At 39.3% G+C, this 18958-nt stretch overlaps 1 protein-coding gene across 5 annotated transcripts in view; it reads left to right on the forward strand.

The window, feature by feature from the left end:
• GCH1 (GTP cyclohydrolase 1) overlaps window positions 1-18958 on the forward strand; it is a 53232-nt gene that overhangs the window by 17291 nt on the left and 16983 nt on the right. For all 5 annotated transcript variants that reach the window (XR_010942863.1, XR_010942862.1, XM_067735113.1 and 2 more), the window contains exon 2: window positions 8969-9078. Coding sequence is in view for 3 of the 5 variants with exons in the window: in XM_067735113.1 (XP_067591214.1) it covers window positions 8969-9078 (110 nt within the window). In the remaining 2 variants the exon portion in view is untranslated. The remainder of the gene's footprint in view (window positions 1-8968; window positions 9079-18958) is intronic.

Genomic DNA, 18958 nt, shown 5'->3' on the forward strand with positions numbered 1-18958 from the left:
GGAGATGGGTACAACTTTCTTGTGTGAGGTCTTCCTTCCTCTGTGTTTTGCTGGGCCATGTGGCCCTCTCTGCCACCCGCTCTGAAGGTGGCTCCAGCTTCTTCCCTTTGTCTCTCCTGGTTACTCACCCCACCACCTCCAACCTCAGTCTCTCTTCCAGGCCTCCTGGGCAGAGCTCACAGTGTTCCGTGCAAGTTGTCACCCTGTGACTTGGGGACTGTAGTGAGGGTTTATGGTGAAGAATTATACTGCCCACTGTTTGGCCTTGCTGAACAGCAAGTTAGAGCCAGTAGTGGGTCCATTTTCAACCTTCATCCTCTTTCACCCCTTAAAATCCTACGCTCCCAGCTTGACTGGTTATCGGAATCATTTGGCTTTTTAAAAGACGTAATCCTGGGATCACCCCGACACCCAGTGAATCAGACTTTATCAGGGTGGCTTGGGAAGCTGTGTTTTCCAAGGCTCCCTATGATTGGCTGTATTTGGGAGCCACTGTTCTAAAAGATGATCCCTTGTCCCTTAATCATTTGTCATGAATGATAGAGACTTGCACACCCTGCTGGTACTTATTTGTCGGATAGCATTACAAATGGTTCCATGACATCCGTCAGTGTGAAATCTCACGGCATAAGTGAAAGTAGGATGATAAGGGATGAGCCTACTAAAGGCTTTGAAGCAAATGGATAGTTTATCAGATTGGTGTGCTCTTTCTCTAGAACTGCTGCACACCAGACCGTGTTACCATCTGTTTTGTAAATTCCATTTTCAGTTAAACAGCTGGATTGTGAAAGGTATACAGAATTATCCAATTAAAAAACTAAATTTGGGCTTCCCTGGTGGCGCAGTGGTTGAGAGTCCACCTGCCGATGCAGGGGACACGGGTTCGTGCCCCGGTCCGGGAAGATCCCACATGCCGTGGAGCGGCTGGGCCCGTGAGCCATGGCCGCTGAGCCTGCGCGTCCGGAGCCTGTGCTCCGCAACGGGAGAGGCCACAACAGTGAGAGGCCCGCGTACCGCAAAAAAAAAAAAACAACAAAAAAACCCTAAATTTGACAGGTGTGTATTTTTTTTAATGATTCCTTGAATACACTGTGTTTCTTTCTTTAAACAGCCTTTTTAAGGATCTTATTTTCCACAAATAAGAAACTTTTACCACAGATTTTCAGAGTAGTTAAGCTGTGACCAGAATGAGAGTTCTTTGGCTGAGGTAACTTTGAGAGTTAATAGTGTATATGATTGGGAGCCTTCAGTTTTATCCATGAATAAATCTGAATAGTTTAAAACAGGTGCTTTTGTCTTCCTCAGTACAGAAAGCCACTAGCCGTTGCTGTGCACGTCTCAGAAGCTGACCAGTGGAGCGTGAGGGTAATCCTGTTGTAATTTGGCATTGATCTCCAACACTCGCAGACTTGTGCAAACCAGGAACCTGGGAGTCATGTTGAATTCCTTTTTCAAAACCTTACTTGTGAGGACCCTGCCACCCAGGGCACAGTCGGCACAGAGCTTGAAAGAGAACTCGGGTCTCTGGACTCTTTTAACTCATTCCTTCTACTTTACCATACTATACTTCTTGAACTACTGTGCCTGTGGTTCCCTAAGAGCCAGTTAAGTAATTGTGGGTAGAGAGATTTTATGTGCTTCCATTTTCTCATTTCAGTGTTTTAATGTCTTATAGATAAACTGTAACAAACATTACTGTTGTGATCAAGGAAAAGGTCTTAATTAACTTCACATATGAAACTTGTCTCTCAGGGAGAGATGTTGTGTTCATAAAAACGGCTGCTGAGAGGATGGGAAGAGCATACTGCTACTGTATTTGCTGAAACATGCATATCAATACTCTGTTGAGGGCAGCTAGCACATTTATTTCCATAGCCTTGGTTATGTATTTTTTCCCCAGCTTTATTAAGATATAATTGATATGTAACATTGTATAAATTTAAGATGTGCAATGTATTGATTTGATACACTTATATGTTGCAATATGATTACCACCCTTTTAAGATCTACTCTCTTAGCAACTTTCAAATATTTAATACAGTATTGTTAATTATAATTAAAAAGCTATGTGTTAAATCCCTAGAGTTTATTCATCTTCTAACTTGAAGTTTGTACTCTTTGACTAACCTCTTCCCTTTTCCTCCACCCTCCCAGCTTCTTGTAACCATTATACTCTGTTTCTACAGGTTCGGCTTTTTTAGATTCCACATGTGAGATCGTACACTGTTTGTCTTTCTCCGTCTGACTTATTTCACTTAGCATGATGCCCTCAAGGTCCATTCATGTTGTCTTAGCTATATTTTAGTTGCTTAGATGCAACATGGGAATTTATCTCTGCCAAGGATGGCAGGAAGGAAAATTTCCCAAATTAACAAACTTTGACTTTCTTTGCAATGCACTGGATCTTTCCTGCTGACAAACTTGCAGTTTATGAAGTACGTTCATGGAGCATATCAGAGCTGTGCAGCAGCTCTGCCTACTTCAGCAGATGGTGCGAATGGTTGTCTAAAGTCATCTTAGTTTCTGTCATTATGTCAGTCTGTGGAATATTCGGGTTCATGCTTATTTTGGCCAGTTTACAAATGTTAGCTCTGTCTTGTTAAGTGCAAAAAGCTGTGCCTGTTGGAATACTAACAAGAGGTGTATTACCATGATGGAAATGAAAGCAGAGATAGTGATTTTCTTTTCTCTTTTAATTTGTTTTAATGTTGCTCGTACTCATAGGACAAACTTTTCAAACAGGAGGTAGAAAGCAAAAAGTTTCAGTGCCACACTCAGGGCAGAAGCCTTTGTTTTAATTGCAGAGTGTGATTTAGGGAGGTTTCTGAAGGCGTTTGCAGCGTTGCATGAAGCAGGCTGTGTCTTTCCTGTGGAATCCTTCTCTAGCCCCAGTCTTGTGCAAGGGTAACCTCAGTTGCTTGCTTTTCTTTCAGGAAAAAAACAAAACACCAGCATGTGTATGAACTCCTCAGTTTAAAAAATCTTTTTTTTATTAATGAAATATCTCAAATATACAAGAAAAGGTATAAAGAACTAATTTAGCCAACATTCATCCGATTTTAGCAAACCTCAATATTTTGCTATAATTGCTTTAAAAAATACAGATAAAGCTCTTAGTTATCTCTTTCTGATCCTGCTAGCCTCCCTGTGCAGTTAACCACTATCCTGAATTTGATCTCTTACTCTCATGCCTATGTTTTTACTTTCATTTTATGAGTGTGTCCACAAACAACAGGTAGTATTGTTTCTACTTCATTTAAATGGACATACTCTTGTCAATGAAAAAAATTAATCAATAGTCAATCTAAGTAAGAAATGGAAAATTTTATTTGAGCCAACCTGAGGATTATAACCTGAGAGACAGTCTCTCAGAGAACTTTGAGAACTGTTCTGAAGTGGTAAGCGGGGAGGTCAGTACATATGTGATTTTGACAAGGGATAATCAAGCACACATCTTGGTCGAAGGTTACTGCTACTCACAGGGAAGAGATACCTTAGTTAATGGTTTTAGTGCTTTTCTAAGTAAGATGTATAATTGTTCTTCTGATGCACATTTAAATTCCTAATATTTGTTATTACCAATAATGTTGCAATGAGAATTCTTATGTTCCCTTGGCCACATGAGTTTCTTTGGAGTCTTCTAGTTTAAGGAAGTAAATCACAGGGTAAAGACTGAGATATTAATTAGATAAAATGGAAGATCTCTGTTTAGCTCTGGCTCTGTGCATGGTGTGTAGGGTATTGTGTGGAAACTCCAAAGCCTTCAGCTACAACACTTACCTCCAAGGTTGGGAGAAATCAACACAGATAAGTGGTACCAGGAAGTACAATGAAGTAAGTACTCTATGCTGGTTGAGGCAGCTCTAATGTTAGAGGGTTTGGGCCAGTGATTCAGATCTTTCTCCACTAAATCAGGTGGGCTTATCTTTGTTAGCCCCTTGAGTTGGTTTAATTCCAGCCAAGAGCGAAGAGGCCTGATGCCTTGTTAGGTCTCACTCTCTGCGTCTTGTTCTCTCTTAATTCGAAAACCAGTAAGCAGACCCCATTCTCTCTTTCCTGTCCCTTAGGATGGACGCATGTTCAGCATTCCAGGTCTTCTTCCATTGTCTAAATGCTGTCCTCCAGGAAGATGGATCATCTGTGCGATTCTGACTTCCTCAGAGATCTCTAATTTTTGGTGCTGATCACAAAACATCCAGGATAGTGCTAATTACTGTTAACACTCATGCAAAAGAAAGTTCCTTAGATATAATTTTCCTTTTGTGTGGAATTTCCCCTAGGAGTTTCCTTTTACCCCAGCAGAAACAAGTCTGTGTTCCTTCATATATATGATGTATCAGTAGGAGCATTTTCAAGTTGTAAAGATTCTATGTAGCAGCACAGAACATGGAATACCTCAAAACAGCGGCTCTCAAAGTGTGGTTCCCAGACCGGGAGCATTAGCATCTTCTGGAAACTTGTTAAAAATGCAAATTCTCAGGCTCACCCAAACCTCCTAAATCGGATGCTCTGGGGGTGGGGTCCAGGGATTTGTGTTTTAACAAGCTCACTGGGGGAGTCAGAACTTCTGCTTCAGAGGGTGCTTAAATACTTTGGGTCATTCGTGGGCCTGCCTTAATGCACTTTCAGGAAGGGACAAAATGCTTGAGGGGTGGCTGCCCAGCAGTGTTGTTTGTTGTCATTGCTTAGTCATTAATGACATGAGAAAGGTATACTTTTATACTTTCTGTGTGTGGTGTTGTTATAGATAGGCCTTCAACTTTTGGAGGTGGCTTTGGTTTCTTTTGTTGGTTATGACCAACAGTGGGAAATAGAATACCATAAATCCTTGTTTCCAGGGTTACCTCCTTGCTGCTGATAACAGACAGGAAATTAAAACAATCCATGATAGTGTTTTGTTCTTATTAGCCACAGATGGTAGCTTTCAGATAATGTTGGAGCAAAACATAAATAAATATAGCAGGGAGACTTCACTACTGAAGGAAAATGATTAGGCTGGGTCAAGTTTATAGTCTGGATCCATTTTAATGAAATAGGATAGAGGCAAAGCATCAACGCTCCATTATCGCACAAAGCATCACAATGTATGGGGTCGCTAGTTGTTTTCTTTTTAGTTTAGTTTTGAGTATGTAAAACATTTACATGATTTCAAAGTCAAAATTATGTAACAAATTTTATTCAAAGATGTCTCATTTTATCATATCCCTTTTTGCCTGTTCTTTTAGTCCTTTATGGGTAATCATTTTTATTTGCTTTTTGATTTATTCTTCTAGTGTTTCCTTTTGAAGATAAGCATATATATGTGTATATATGTTCGTATCTCCTTTCGACTTTTACACAAAAGATTTCATAATATACCACAGCTTTTAAACTTTTCTTGTTTTTTTGTTTTTGTTTTTTTTTATTTTTTGGCCACACTGCGTGGCACACAGGATCTTACTTCTCCAACCAGGGATAGAACCAGTGGCCCTGGCAGTGGAAGTGTGGAGTCTTAACCACTGGACTGCCAGGGAAGTCCCTTATGCCACAGTTTTTTTTTTAAGTTAGCTCTATTAAGGTGTAAGTTATATTCAATAAAATTTACCAACTTTATGTGCACAATTTTAATTTTGACAAACTCATAGCCACCAGTACAACGAAGGTTTAGATGGTTTCCATCAACCAAAAAAAAATGTCTTCATATCTTTTTGCAGCCAATCCTCTGTGGTCTCTGGTAAACTTTCTGTCTGCTTTCTATCACTATATTTGCTTTTCCTAGAATCTCACATAGTTTTTTGTGTGTGCAGGTCTTTGACTTCTTTTACTTAGTATAATTCTTCGGAGGTTCAACCATCTTAGTACATGAATCATTATTTTATCCCATCTTATTGCTGAGTAGTGCTTCACTGCTTATATATTCCAGTTGATGGGCATTGTTCTGTTGTGTGTTTTTTTTAATTTATTTTTAAAAATTTATTTATTTATTGGCTGCATTGGGTCTTTGTTGCTGTGCACAGGCTTTCTCTAGTTGCGGCGAGCGGGGGCTACTCTTTGTTGCGCTGTGTGGGCTTCTCATTGTGGTGGCTTCTCTTGTTGTGGAGCATGGGCTCTAGGTGCACGGGCTTCAGTAGTTGTGGCTCATGGGCTCTAGAGCGCAGGCTCAGTAGTTGTGGCGCACGGGCTTAGTTGTTCCGCGGCACGTGGGATCCTCCTGGACCAGGGCTTGAACCCGTGTCCCGCACATTGACAGGCGGATTCTTTTTTGTGTGTGTGGTACACGGGCCTCTCACTGTTGTGGCCTCTCCCGTTGCGGAGCACAGGCTCCGGACGCGCAGGCTCAGCGGCCATGGCTCACGGGCCCAGCCGCTCCACGGCATGTGGGATCTTCCCGGACCAGGGCACGAACCCGTGTCCCCTATATCGGCAGGCGGACTCTCAACCACTGCGCCACCAGGGAAGCCCATGGCAGGCGGATTCTTAACCACTGCACCACCAGGGAAGTCCCTCTGTTGTGTTTTTTAGAAGTTTTTATTCTGAAATAATTTTAGACTTACAGAATAATGATAAAAATAGTAAGAGAGATTCTCTATATACCCTTTCCCAAGCTTCCTCTAATGCTAACATCTCCCATGGCCATGGTGCAATCATCAACACTATGAACGAAACTACAGGCTTTATTTGGATTTTAGTTTTTCTGTTGCTTTTACTTGTCATGTGTCTTTAGTCTCCTCTAGCGTGGACAGTTCCTTAGTCTTTCCATGTCTATTTTTAAATCATTTATTTATTTTTTTGGCCACACCGCGTGGCCTGTGGGATCTGAGCTCCCCGACCAGGGATTGAACCCAGGCCCACAGCAGTGAGAATGTGGAGTCCTAGTCACTGGACCACCAGGAAATTCCCTCCATGTCTTTTTAAAAAGAGTTCTTCTTTAGATATTTTGTAGAATGTCCCTCAGTTTGTGTGGTGATTAGACCGCAGTTACAGATTTTGGGGAAGAATTCCACAGAGGTGATGTGCCCTTCTCATGGTCTTATGTCAGGAGCTACATGATATCAGTATGTCTTATTACTGGTAAAGTTAACCTTAATTATTTGATTAAAGTAGTGTCTGCCAGGTTTCTCCATAGTAAATTTATTACTTTTCCTTTTCTGCAGTGTGTTCCTTAGAAGCAAATTATTGCTTTTTAAATTCTGGTGTACATCAATGTGTATGGGAACATAGCTTAGCAACTCTCTTAATCTTAATTATAGTAATAGTAATAATATTATCTATCGCATACCCCACCTGCATATTTCTAAACACAAGTGGATTATCTCATTTAATCCTCAGGATACCTCTCTGAAGTAGATACTTTTTTCATGCCCATTTTATAGCTGAGCAGATTGAGGCACAGAGTGCCTTGCCCAAGGTTCTGCAGTTAGCAATGGAGCCAGATGCTAACATAAGCCTAACTTGAGGGCCAGCATTTAACACGTGCCATATGGTTGTTGTCAGAGCTTAGAATGGGGATGCTCTCATTTTTTGCCAGAGAAAACAAACGAACACTTCCTATATTTGACAATTCTCTTTTGTTCTTTAAGAAAAATTTTTTCGTTTTTACTTTCAGGAAGATTCCTTGTGTGACTAAAGATTTTATTTAGTCAGCTATGCATGGCAGTAACATTACATTAAAATCATGGAGAACTCCAAGATACTTTGGGGAGCACTGAGGATCTATTTTTGGACTTCTTTCAAAAATAGGACTGAAGGTTAGGACAGAGTATTCAGAAGAGAAAACTGCTTTTGGAGGAGTATTTACTTAAAGAATGGCCCTGAGCCTTTTCCTCCCTGGATTTTTTTAGCCTCTCTTAACCAGGGTGTCATGTTTATCTCTGTGTCCAAACCCCACATGTTCACTTTTGTTTACCACACTAATAACTGCGGTATCACACAAATATGTCTCTGAATAGCCTAAATCGGGGGATGACAACTGTGGTTAACTGATAACTCAATATCAGTGAGCCTCTCTTCTGGTAGCAACGGAGCCACTGAAGGTCAGGCTGTGTGGGTGGACATTTGCACATCTTCCCTGTGACTCACTCAGCAGCCTGCCTTTCCAAGGGGAAATAGCAGTATGTGGCTACAAAGCTCTGTTCATCTCTTCCCTTCTGTCTCATGCTGTGTAGATTGGGTATCCCCAAATCCTTGAAATCACATAGCTAGATGACTTGAATGTATCTAGTCTGCCAAGCTGTTCAGATATGAGTGCAGTTTTTAAAAATAAAGTTTTTGTTTCTAAATGTCTGTTGTAAGCCTGGCCCTATATGACAGAGTCCACAGGTTAAACAAGACACTGTTCATCAGCCAAAGCCAACCTGGACAGGCACACACATAAAAACTATAGAATTGATTTCCTTAGGAAGGGAGGAGGAAGGCAACTGTTTAGAATGAGTCTGATGCTTGCATACAATAACTAGAAAATTTTATAAGAATAGAAAATTATTTGGGGTGGTCATAACAGAGGTCAAGTTTATGGGTATCTGGATCTAGCTTCAGCAATCAGAGAGGTAAGAATTGTTTTTTTCTCAGATATAGTTTTCTACACATTTGTTATAGAGAAAGTGTTAGGTACAGGAAAATGTAAGGCAGGAAGTGAAAGTAGACCATTCCTATCACTAGAAATACCCACTCTTTTGTTTTGCATAATCTATCTCCTTTCTTCCCTCTCTCTTTTTCCCTTCCTCTCCTATGCTACAAATACATTGGTAATCCTGCATTTTTTATGTAATACCACATCATAAGGATTTTCCCCACCATTTAAAGAAAAAGACTTTGCTAATGTGGTGGGAGAAAAATAACTAGTTTTAATTTGCATGCCATTAATATTTTAGTTAGGATTAACATTCTTATGTTGACTGTCAATTTACACGTACCTACAGGGTGTTAGCTTTTCTATTCTTTATCTTACTGTAAAACTGGAAATGTTACTAAAGCAAGCCTCTGATTTCAGATGTCCTAAATGATGCTATATTTGATGAAGATCATGATGAGATGGTGATTGTGAAGGACATAGACATGTTTTCCATGTGTGAACATCATCTAGTTCCATTTGTTGGAAGGGTAAGTTTTTCTATGTTGTCTCCTAACAGTGTTTAAAAGCACAATGACAGTTTTAAAGTTAGGATAATTATATTTTAAATTGTCACCTGCTAATTCCTAATATCCCAGATATTTAGAATTACACATAAACAGTTACTCTTTATCAACCCTACTAATCTAATAGCTGGAAATTAACAAAATAAAAACAAAGTAGCAGAAGGCCCTCTGGGCAAGCATTTCACAGTAAATACCATGTTAATAGGTTAAAATAATGAGATTAAAGACCATCTTTTTTTTTTTAGGTAGCTGCTGCAGGCTCTGAAAACCTTTGCCCTTTATTTTGACTTGATCCAAGATATACTTTTGTATAATATGACATGAGCAGTAATGATTGCAGAATGTCTTGTGGCAGAGGTTATAGTATTAGTGGGTTTAATTTGTTTCCAACCCTTTCTATTTTAGGAAAAATGAATCTGTGAGCTAGATAATGTTATCTAGTTTGCTGTAGTTAAACATACTTTTGAGAACATGTGGGTTACCAAGAGTTGTCCTTTTCTCTTCCCTCCCCCCATATAATTTTATTTTATTTTGACTTTTTATTAATAATTTTCAAATGGAAGACTTATAGGAAATAGTGGTATGAATATCTAAACACCCATCACCTAAATTTAATGTGTTAACATTTGCTTCATATTTTTTTGTTAAAGTATTTTTTCATTTTTTATAGAAGTGAAACGTAGAAAAATGCACAAATCATTAGGGTACTTCCTACTACCTCACAGATCAAGAACTAGAACATTATCAGTGTCCTAGAAGCTCACCTTGTGCCCCTTGTTAATCCCTAACCCATCTTGTCCCCACAGGTAACTAGTATATGGATTTGTAACATTATAGATTGATTAGTTTTGCTGGTTTTTCAATTACTATATATAAATAGGTGGGGTCTACAGAACGTACTCTTTTGTGTTTAGCTTCTTTTGTTCCATATTGAAAGAGTCATTGATGTTATGTTATTGCCCGTCATTATATTTTCATTGCTATATATAATTCCATTGTACAAACATACCACAATTTATTCTGTTCTTGGAGGACATTTGTATTGTTTCCTCTCTCTCTCTCTGTTTGGGTTTTTTGGTTGTTGTTGGTGGTGGTTTTTTTGTTTTTGGCTATTGCAAACAGTACTGCTATCAGCATTCTTTTGGTGCACAGATGCATATACTTCTTTTTTAAATTTTTATTTATTTTTTAATTTTCTGAAAGAATTTATTTATTTATTATTTATTTATTTACCGAGCCACACAGCATGTGGGATCTCAGTTCCCTGACCAGGGATTGAACCTGGGCCACGGCAGTGAAAGCCCAGAATCCTAATCACTAGGCCACCAGGGAACTCACTAATTTATTTTTGAATTTTAGTTGATTTACAATATTGTATTAGCCTCAGGTGTACAGTAAAGTGATTCAGCTGTATGTGTGTGTGTGTATTTTTTTTCAGGTTATTTTCCATTCTAGATTATTATAAGATATAGAATATAGTTCCCTGTGCTATACATTAAATCCTTATTACCTATGTATTTTATGTATAGTAGTTTGTATCCTAATTTATCCCTTTCCCCTTTGGTAACCATAAGTTTGTTTTCTATGTCTATTAGCCTGTTTCTGTTTTGTCTATACATTCATGTGTATTATTTTTAAGGTTCCACATATAAGTGATATCATATGATATTTGTCTCTCTCTGTCTGACTTAATTCACTTAGTATTGTATTCTCTAGGTCACCCCACGTTGCTGCAAATGGCAATACTTTATTCTTTTTTATGGTTTAGTCGTAGTCCATTGTATACATACACCATATCTTCTTAAACCAATTGTCTGTTGATAGACACTTGGGTTGTTTCTGTGTCTTGGCTATTGTAAATAGTGCTGCTCTGAACATTGTGGTGCATGTATTTTTTTGAGTTAGAGTTTTAATCTTTTCTGGATATATGCCCAGGAGTGGGACTGCTGGATCATATGGTAACTCTAATTTTTGAAGGAACCTCCATAGTGGTTGCACCAATTTACATTCCCACCAACAATGTAAGAGGGTTCCCTTTTCCCCACACCCTCTCCAGCGTTTATTATTTGTAGACTTTTTGATGATGGTCATTCTGATCAATGTGAAGTGATACCTATTGTGGTTTTGATTTGCATTTCTCTAATAATTAATATGTTGAACATTGTTCATGTGCCCGTTAGCCATCTGTGTGTCTTCTTTGGAGAAACATCTGTTTAGACCTTCTGCCCATTTTTTGATTGGGTTTCTTTTTTCAGTATTGAGTTGTATGACTTGCTTGTATATTTTGGATATTAACCCCTTGTCGGTCACATCGTTTGCAAACATTTTCTCCCATTAGGTAGGTTGTCTTTTTGTTTTGTCGATGGTATTCTTTGCTGTGCAAAAGCTTGTAAGTTTGATTAGGTCCCATTTGTTTATTTTTGCTTTTATTTCTTTTGCATTGGGAGACTGATCTAAGAAAATATTGCTATGACTTATGTCAGGGAATGTTTTGCCTATGTTCTCTTCTAGGAGTTTTATGGTGTTGTGTCTTATATTTAGGTGTTTAAACTATTTTGAGTTTATTTTTGTGTACAGTGTGAGGGAGTGTTCTAATTTCATTGATATACATGTAGCTGTCCAGCTTTCCCAACACCACTTTTTGAAGAGATTGTCTTTTCTCCATTGTATATTCTTGCCTCCTTTGTCATAGATTAATTGACCATAAGTACATGGGTTTATTTCTGGGCTTTCTATCCTGTTGCATTGACCTTTGTGTCTGTTTTTGTGCCAATACTATGCTGTTTTGATTACTGTAGCTTTGTAGTATTGTCTGAAGTCTGGGAGAGTTATGCCTCCAGCTTTGCTCTTTTCCCTCAGGATTGCTTTGGCAATTCTAGGTCTTCTGTGGCTCCATATAAATTTTAGTATTACTTGTTCCAGTTCTGTGGAAAATGTCATGGGTGTTTTGATAGGGATTGCATTAAATCTGTAGATTGCTTGTGGAGTAGTATGGCCATTTTAACAATATAAATTCTTCTAATCCAAGAGGATGAGATATCTTTCCATTTCTTTGACTCATCTTCAATTTACTTAGTTTATTAATGTTTTATAGTTTTTAGCGTATAGGTCTTTCACCTCCTTGGTTAAATTTATTCCTAGGTTGTTTTTTTTTTTAATTGGATTTGATTTTAAACAGAATTTTTAAACTTTCTCTTTCTGATATTTCATTGTTAGTGTAAATAAATGCAACAGATTTCTGTATATTAGTCTTGTATCCTGCTACCTTGCTGATTTCTTTTATTCTGATAGTTTTTGTGTGGAGTCATTAGGGTTCTCTATATAGAGAACTGTGTCATCTGAAAATAGTGACAGTTTACCTCTTTACTTCCAATTTGGGTACCTTCTCTTTTTCTTATCTGATTGCTGTGGCTCGGACTTCCGATACTATGTTGAATAGGAGTGGTGAGAGTGGGCATCATTGTCTTGTTCCTGAATTTAATAGGAAGGCTTTAAGCTTTACACTGTTGAGTATTATATTGGCTGTGGGTTTGTCGTAAATGGCTTTTATTATGTTGAGATATGTTCCCTCTATATCCACTTTGGTGAGAGTTTTTGTCATGAGTGGATGTTGAATTTTATCAAATAATTTTTGTGCATCTATTGAGATAATCATGTGGTTTTTGTCTTTCCTTTTCTTAACCTGGTGTATCACATTGATTTGTATGTTGAACCATCCTTGCAACTCTGGAATGAATCCAACTTGATCATGGTGTGTGATCCTTTTTATGTATTATTGGATTCAGTTTGCCAACATTTTGTTGAGGATTTTTGCATCTATATTCATCAAAGATATTAGCCTGTAATTTTCTTTTATTTGTAGTGTCTTTGGTTTTGGTATTAGGGTGATGGTGGCTTCCTAGAATGAATTTGAGAGTGTTTCCTCCTCTTCAGTCTTTTGGAATAGTTTGGGAAGGATAGGTGTAAGTTCTTTGTATGTTTGGTAGAATTTCCCCAGTGAAGCCATCAAGTCCTGGACTTTTGTTTGCAGGGAGGTTTTGTTTTTGTCTTGTTTTGTTTTGGTTTTTTTTGCAGTATGCGGGCCTCTCACTGTTGAGATCTCTCCTGTTGCGGAGCACAGGCTCCAGACGCGCAGGCTCAGCGGCCATGGCTCACGGGCCCAGCTGCTCCCCGGCATGTGGGATCTTCCTGGACTGGGGCACGAACCCGCGTCCCCTGCATCGGCAGGCGGACTCGCAACCACTGCGCCACCAGGGAAGCCCAGGAGGTTTTGTTTTTAAATTTTTTTATTACAGATTCTGTTTCACTTCTAGTAATTGGTCTGTTCAAATTATCTTTCTTCTTGACTCAGTTTTGGCAGGCCATTGGTTTCTAGAAACTTGTTCTTTTCTTCCAGTTGTCCAATTTGTTGGTATACAACTGTTTATAGTATTGTCTTACGTTTTTTTTATTTTTTATTTTTGGTATTTCTGCAGTATTGGTTGTTATTTCTCCTCTTTCACTTCTTGTATATTTGGGTCCTATCTCTTTTCTTCTTGGTGAGCCTGGCTAGAAGTTTGTCTATTTTATCTTTTCAAAAAACCAGCTCTTGGTTTTATTGATCTTTTCTATTTTTTAAAAATCTCTATTTTATTTATTTTTTTCCTGATCTTTATGATTTCCTTCCTTCTGCTTACTTTGGGTTTTGTTTGTTCTTCTTTTTCTAATTCTTTAGGTGATAGGTTAGGTTGTTTGAGATTTTTCTTATTTGAGGAAATCCTGTATTGCTATGAACTTCTCTCTTAGAACTGCTTTTGCTGCATTCCATAGATTTTTGTAAGGTTGTGTTTTTATTGTTGTTTGTCACAAGGTATTTTCTGATTTCTTCTTTGATTTCATCATTGACCTATTGGGTTTTTAGTAGCATATTATTTAGTCTCCATGTGTTTTTTTTTGTTGTTGTTTTTTCCTGTTTTTCTTTGTGGTTGATTTCTCATGTCATATCATTGTGGTCAAAAAAGATGCTTGAAATAATTTCTGTCCTCTTAAATTTGTTGAGGTTTGTTTTATGACCTAGTATATGGTCTATTCTAGGGAATGTTCCATGTGTGCTTGAAAAGAATTTTTTTTCTAATAGATATCAGTTAAGGCCAACTGGTCTAGTGTCATTTTAGGACCTCTGTTGCCTTATTGATTTTCTGTCTGGAGGATCTATACATTGATGTCAGTGAGGTGTTAAAAGTCTCCTACTATTATTGTTTTCCTGTCACTTTCTCCCTTTGTTAGTATTTTTATATATTTAGGTATTCCAAAATGGGTGCATATATGTTAATGAGTATAATATCCTCCTCTTGTATTGATTCCTTTATTATATAATGTCCTTGTCTTTCTTTATGGACTCTGTTTTAAAGTCTATTTTGTCCAATATGAATATTGCTACCTCTGTTTTCTTGTCATTTCTATTTGGATGAAATATCTCTTTTCATCCCTTCACTTTCAATCTGTGTGTGTATCTTGCCCTGAAGTAAATCTCTTGTAGGCAGTGCATTTTAGTTTCTTTTTATTCAGTCTGCCACTCTATGTCTTTTGATGGGAGCATTTAGTCCATTGACATTTAAAGTAATTATTGATCGGTATGTACTTATTGCCATTTGAAACCTTGTTTTCCAGTTGATTTTGTAGTTCTTCTTTGTTCCTCTCTTTATGTTTTTCCTTTTGTGGTTTGATGGTTCTTTTTTATATTATGCTTGAGTTCCTTTCTTTTTGGTTGTTGTGAATCTGTCATGTGTTTTTGATTTGTGGTTATCCTGGTTTTCAAGTATGTTGACCCATAACTATATCTACTTGCTTTAAACTGATAGTCATATCATCTAAGTTTGAACATGTTCTAAAAGATCTACATTTTTATACTCTCCTTTCCCATATTTTATGGCTTTGATATACCATTTTACATCTTAATGTTTATTCTTTTGCTGTTAATTGTAGTTATAATTGCATTTCAAATTGTTTTGATTTTTTTTTTTTGCAGTGTAAATAGTGTAAACCTTATTTACAATGTCATCTTAGTTTCAGGTGTACACCACAGTGATTCAGCTATTGTTTTTTAATCTATGTACTGGCTTATTTAAGTGATCTGCAGTCCTTTTATATATTTGCTTTTCTTTTTTTTTTATATTTTATTTTTGGCTGCATCAGGTGTTAGTTGTAGCATGTGGGATCTTTCATTGCGGCATGCAGGCTCTTCATTGCGGCTCTTGGGCTTCTCTGTAGTTGTGGCACACAGTCTCCAGAGCGCATAGGCTCTGTAGCTACAGCACACAGGCTCATTAGTTGTGGAGCATGGGCTCAGTTGCCCTGTGGCATGTGGGATCTTAGTTCCCTGACCAGGGATCGAACCCACATCCCTTGCATTGGAAGGTGGATTCTTAACCACTGGACCACCAGGGAAGTTCCATATATTTGCTTTTCCTATTGTGATTTTTCCCTATCCTATAGATTCTTTTATTTTAAATTGAGAACATTTTTAAAAATTAATTTAATTTTGGCTGCATTGGGTCTTCATTGCTGCACACAGGCTTTCTCTAGTTGCGGAGAGCGGGGGTTACTCCTCGTTGCAGTGTGCAGGGTTCTCATTGCGGTGGCTTCTCTTTGTTGCAGAGCACGGGCTCTAGGCGCGCAGGCTTCAGTAGTTGTGGCTCATGGGCTCTAGAGCACAGACTCAGTAGTTGTGACGCACGGGCTTAGCTGCTCCGCGGCATGTGGGATTTTCCCAGACCAGGGCTCGAATCCGTGTCCCCTGCACTGGCAGGTGGATTCTTAACCACTGTGCCACCAGGGAAGTCCCCCTATAGATTCTTGCTTCTCTGCTATTTAGAGAAAACCTTTCAATATTTCTTTAAGGGTAGGTTTAGTATTGCTGAATTCTTTTAGTGTTTGCTTGTCCGGGAAATTCTTTATCTCTCCTATTCTAAATTATATTCTTGCTGGGTAGAGTTGCAGGGTTTTCCCTTTCAGGACCTTGAATAGATCATGCCACTCCCTTCTGGCGTGCAAAGTTTCTGCAGAGAAATCTGCTGCTAGCCTTATGGGGGTTCCCTTGTAACTGACTTTTTCTCTTGTTGCCTTTAGAATCCTTACATTAACTTTTGCCACTTTAATTATGATATATCTTGGTCTGGGGTCTGTTTGTGTTCATCTTGTTTGGAACCCTCTATCCTTCCTGTACCTGAATGTATTTCATTCTTTAGGTATGGAAAGTTTTAAGCCATAATTTCTGATACATTTTTGATCTTCTCTCTTTTCTCCATCTGAAACCCGTTACGAGTTGGTTGGCACCCTTTATATTATCCCATAGTTCTCATATGGTGCTTTCTTTTTTGTTTGTCTTTCCATCTGCTGTTCTGATTGGATGAGTGCCATTATTCTATCTCTCAGATCACTTATTTGTTCTGTTTTATTGCTTCTAGATTGTTTTTTATCTTGGGAATTGAGTTACCTAATTTTGATTGGTTCCTCTATAGTTTCTAGTTCCATTATAGTGATCTGCATTTCTATCTATAATCCTTTAGCATTTTTATTACCTATATTTTAAACTTGGGGTCTAGTTGGCTGGTAAAGCCTGTTTCATTATTAGTTCTTTCAGGGGATTTCTCTTGTCCTTTTAATTGGGAATAGTTCCTCTGCTTTTTCATTTTACTTAACTGTTTCTCCTAAATTCATAAAGTTAATCTGCTGTGGTCTTGAAGGGGTGTTTTAATGTGGGAGTGTCCCTGCGTAGACTGTGTGAGTCCAGTATTTTTGATGCAAGGGCTGTTTTTGGTATGCATGCCAACCGCGCCTTTCCTCAAAGTATACTGGCCATCATCCTCCTGATAGCGGATGTGATTGGTGGTGTGTCCAGAGCCTGAGCTGGATGTCGGGTGGGGCCTTGTCTTTGCTCCGTGGCTGTCACACACGGGGTGGGGTGTGCTCCCCAGTTGTTGGAGCAGAAGCCCAGAGGGTCAGGTTCAGTAAGGCTCCACGTTCCTTGAATGCATGCCCTGTCTCAAAGCATGTGGCTGCTTAAGCAGGTGAAGCCCACATGGTCACAGTGAACCCAGGCACCGCCCACACAGATGTCCACACCTCTGCTCAGCAGCAGCCCAAGGCCATGACCCTTTCTCCGTTGTGTTCGTCCCAGGCCTATCTCTAGGCTGTGATGTGGAGTGGGCTGGTGCAGGGGGCCAGGGTGTGATGACCGCAGGAATCCAGGTGCCTGGGACCTGGGCTGCCTCTGTGGTGGACCTCTTCCAGGACCTAGCTGCCCCAGATCTGGCACCGAGCTGTAGTGTGGGGGTGGGCGGACCTGGAGTGCTCCTGGCAGGTAGTGAGCCACTGTTTACTCCTCCCCAGAGGCTGTCCACCCAAGACGTTTCTGTGGTGCCACCCAGTGTGTGTGCTGACCAAGTCTGCCATGGCTGGACTGCCCCTACCATGTGAATGCTGACAGTGGACTTTGAGTTTTGGCCCAGACCACACCCCAGGCCCTCTGGACTATCTCTTTGCAGCTAGGCTGGGTCCTCTCTCAGGACTTGTCCATCCGGGATTCAGTGCCTAAGCCCTGTGTATACTAGCAGCACCCCTCCCAGCCCTGGCAAGCGTTTTGGACTGGAAGTGTGGCCAGGTGGAAGCCAGCAGTGCCCTCTCTCCTGATTGCTGGCCAGCCGGCTCGCTCACTCCTTACAAGCAGAGTCCAGGCCCCTCTAGCCCTTCTGTCTATTCCAGCAAACCTCCCAGCAGGCAAGGGGGCCCCTCAGGGCTTGGGCCTGCCCCTGTGGACCTTCCCTCCTTCACAGATCCCTCCCAGGGGCACTGGTCCTGTCCTGATGCCTTTATTTTTTTCTCATCCTACCTGGTTACACAGAGAACTTTCTTATATAACCAAAGTTATAAGAAATCTGCCAGTTTCCAGTTGGTTTTCTGCATGAATTGTTCCAGGTGTAGATGGATTTTTGATGTGCCTGTTGGGGGAGATGAGCTGTACGTCCTTCTGCTCCGCCACCTTGATCCTCCTCTTGCATGCATTTCCATTGGAATATACCTAGGAGTGGATGTACAGGGATACAGGGTATACCTGTGTTCAACTTATTAAATACAGACTTTTAGTTTTCCAAATTGGTTGTCCCAGTTTACATTTCATATACTCTCATGAGACCTAGTCACTTCACATCCTCATCAACACTTGGCACTTTCAGTCTTTTTAAGTTTAGTATTCTGATGTGTATGTAGTGGTATCTCTTTTTAAAACCTTTTATTACAGAAAATTTCAAACATATCTAAGAATAGGTATATTAGTATATAACGTTCCATGTTCCCATCAACCAGTTTCAACAGTTATCAGTAAAGGACCAATCTTTTTCTATATACGTCCCCACTGGACTATTTTGAAGCAAATCCTAGATAACATTGTTTTTTTCTATAATTTCTTCCAGCATATTTCTCTAAAAGATAAGGATTTTTTTTAAGAAACATAACTGATTTGATTATCAACCTAAAAAGTTGGCAGTAAATCCTTCAATATATTGAAGTATGTTATAGACAACACGACTCTTCATTACTAATCATTAATACCTATCTCTAAAATATTCTTACTTATCCTCAGTAGCACTGCCATAGACAAAAGTAACAGTAATTCCTAAATAGCATCTAATAACTGATATTTACATGTTTCCAGGTGTCTCAGCTGGCTTGTTGGTTTAAACCAGAATCCAAATAAGGGTTACACATTTGCACTCACATTGCATTTGGTTGTTATGCATCTTAAGTCTCTTAATCTACAATAGTCTCCTCTGCCAGCCCCACCTCCATCCCCACCCCAGTGACGTTC

The sequence above is a fragment of the Pseudorca crassidens genome, chromosome 1 (assembly GCF_039906515.1).
Source record: "Pseudorca crassidens isolate mPseCra1 chromosome 1, mPseCra1.hap1, whole genome shotgun sequence".
NCBI classification, from domain to species: Eukaryota; Metazoa; Chordata; class Mammalia; order Artiodactyla; family Delphinidae; genus Pseudorca; species Pseudorca crassidens.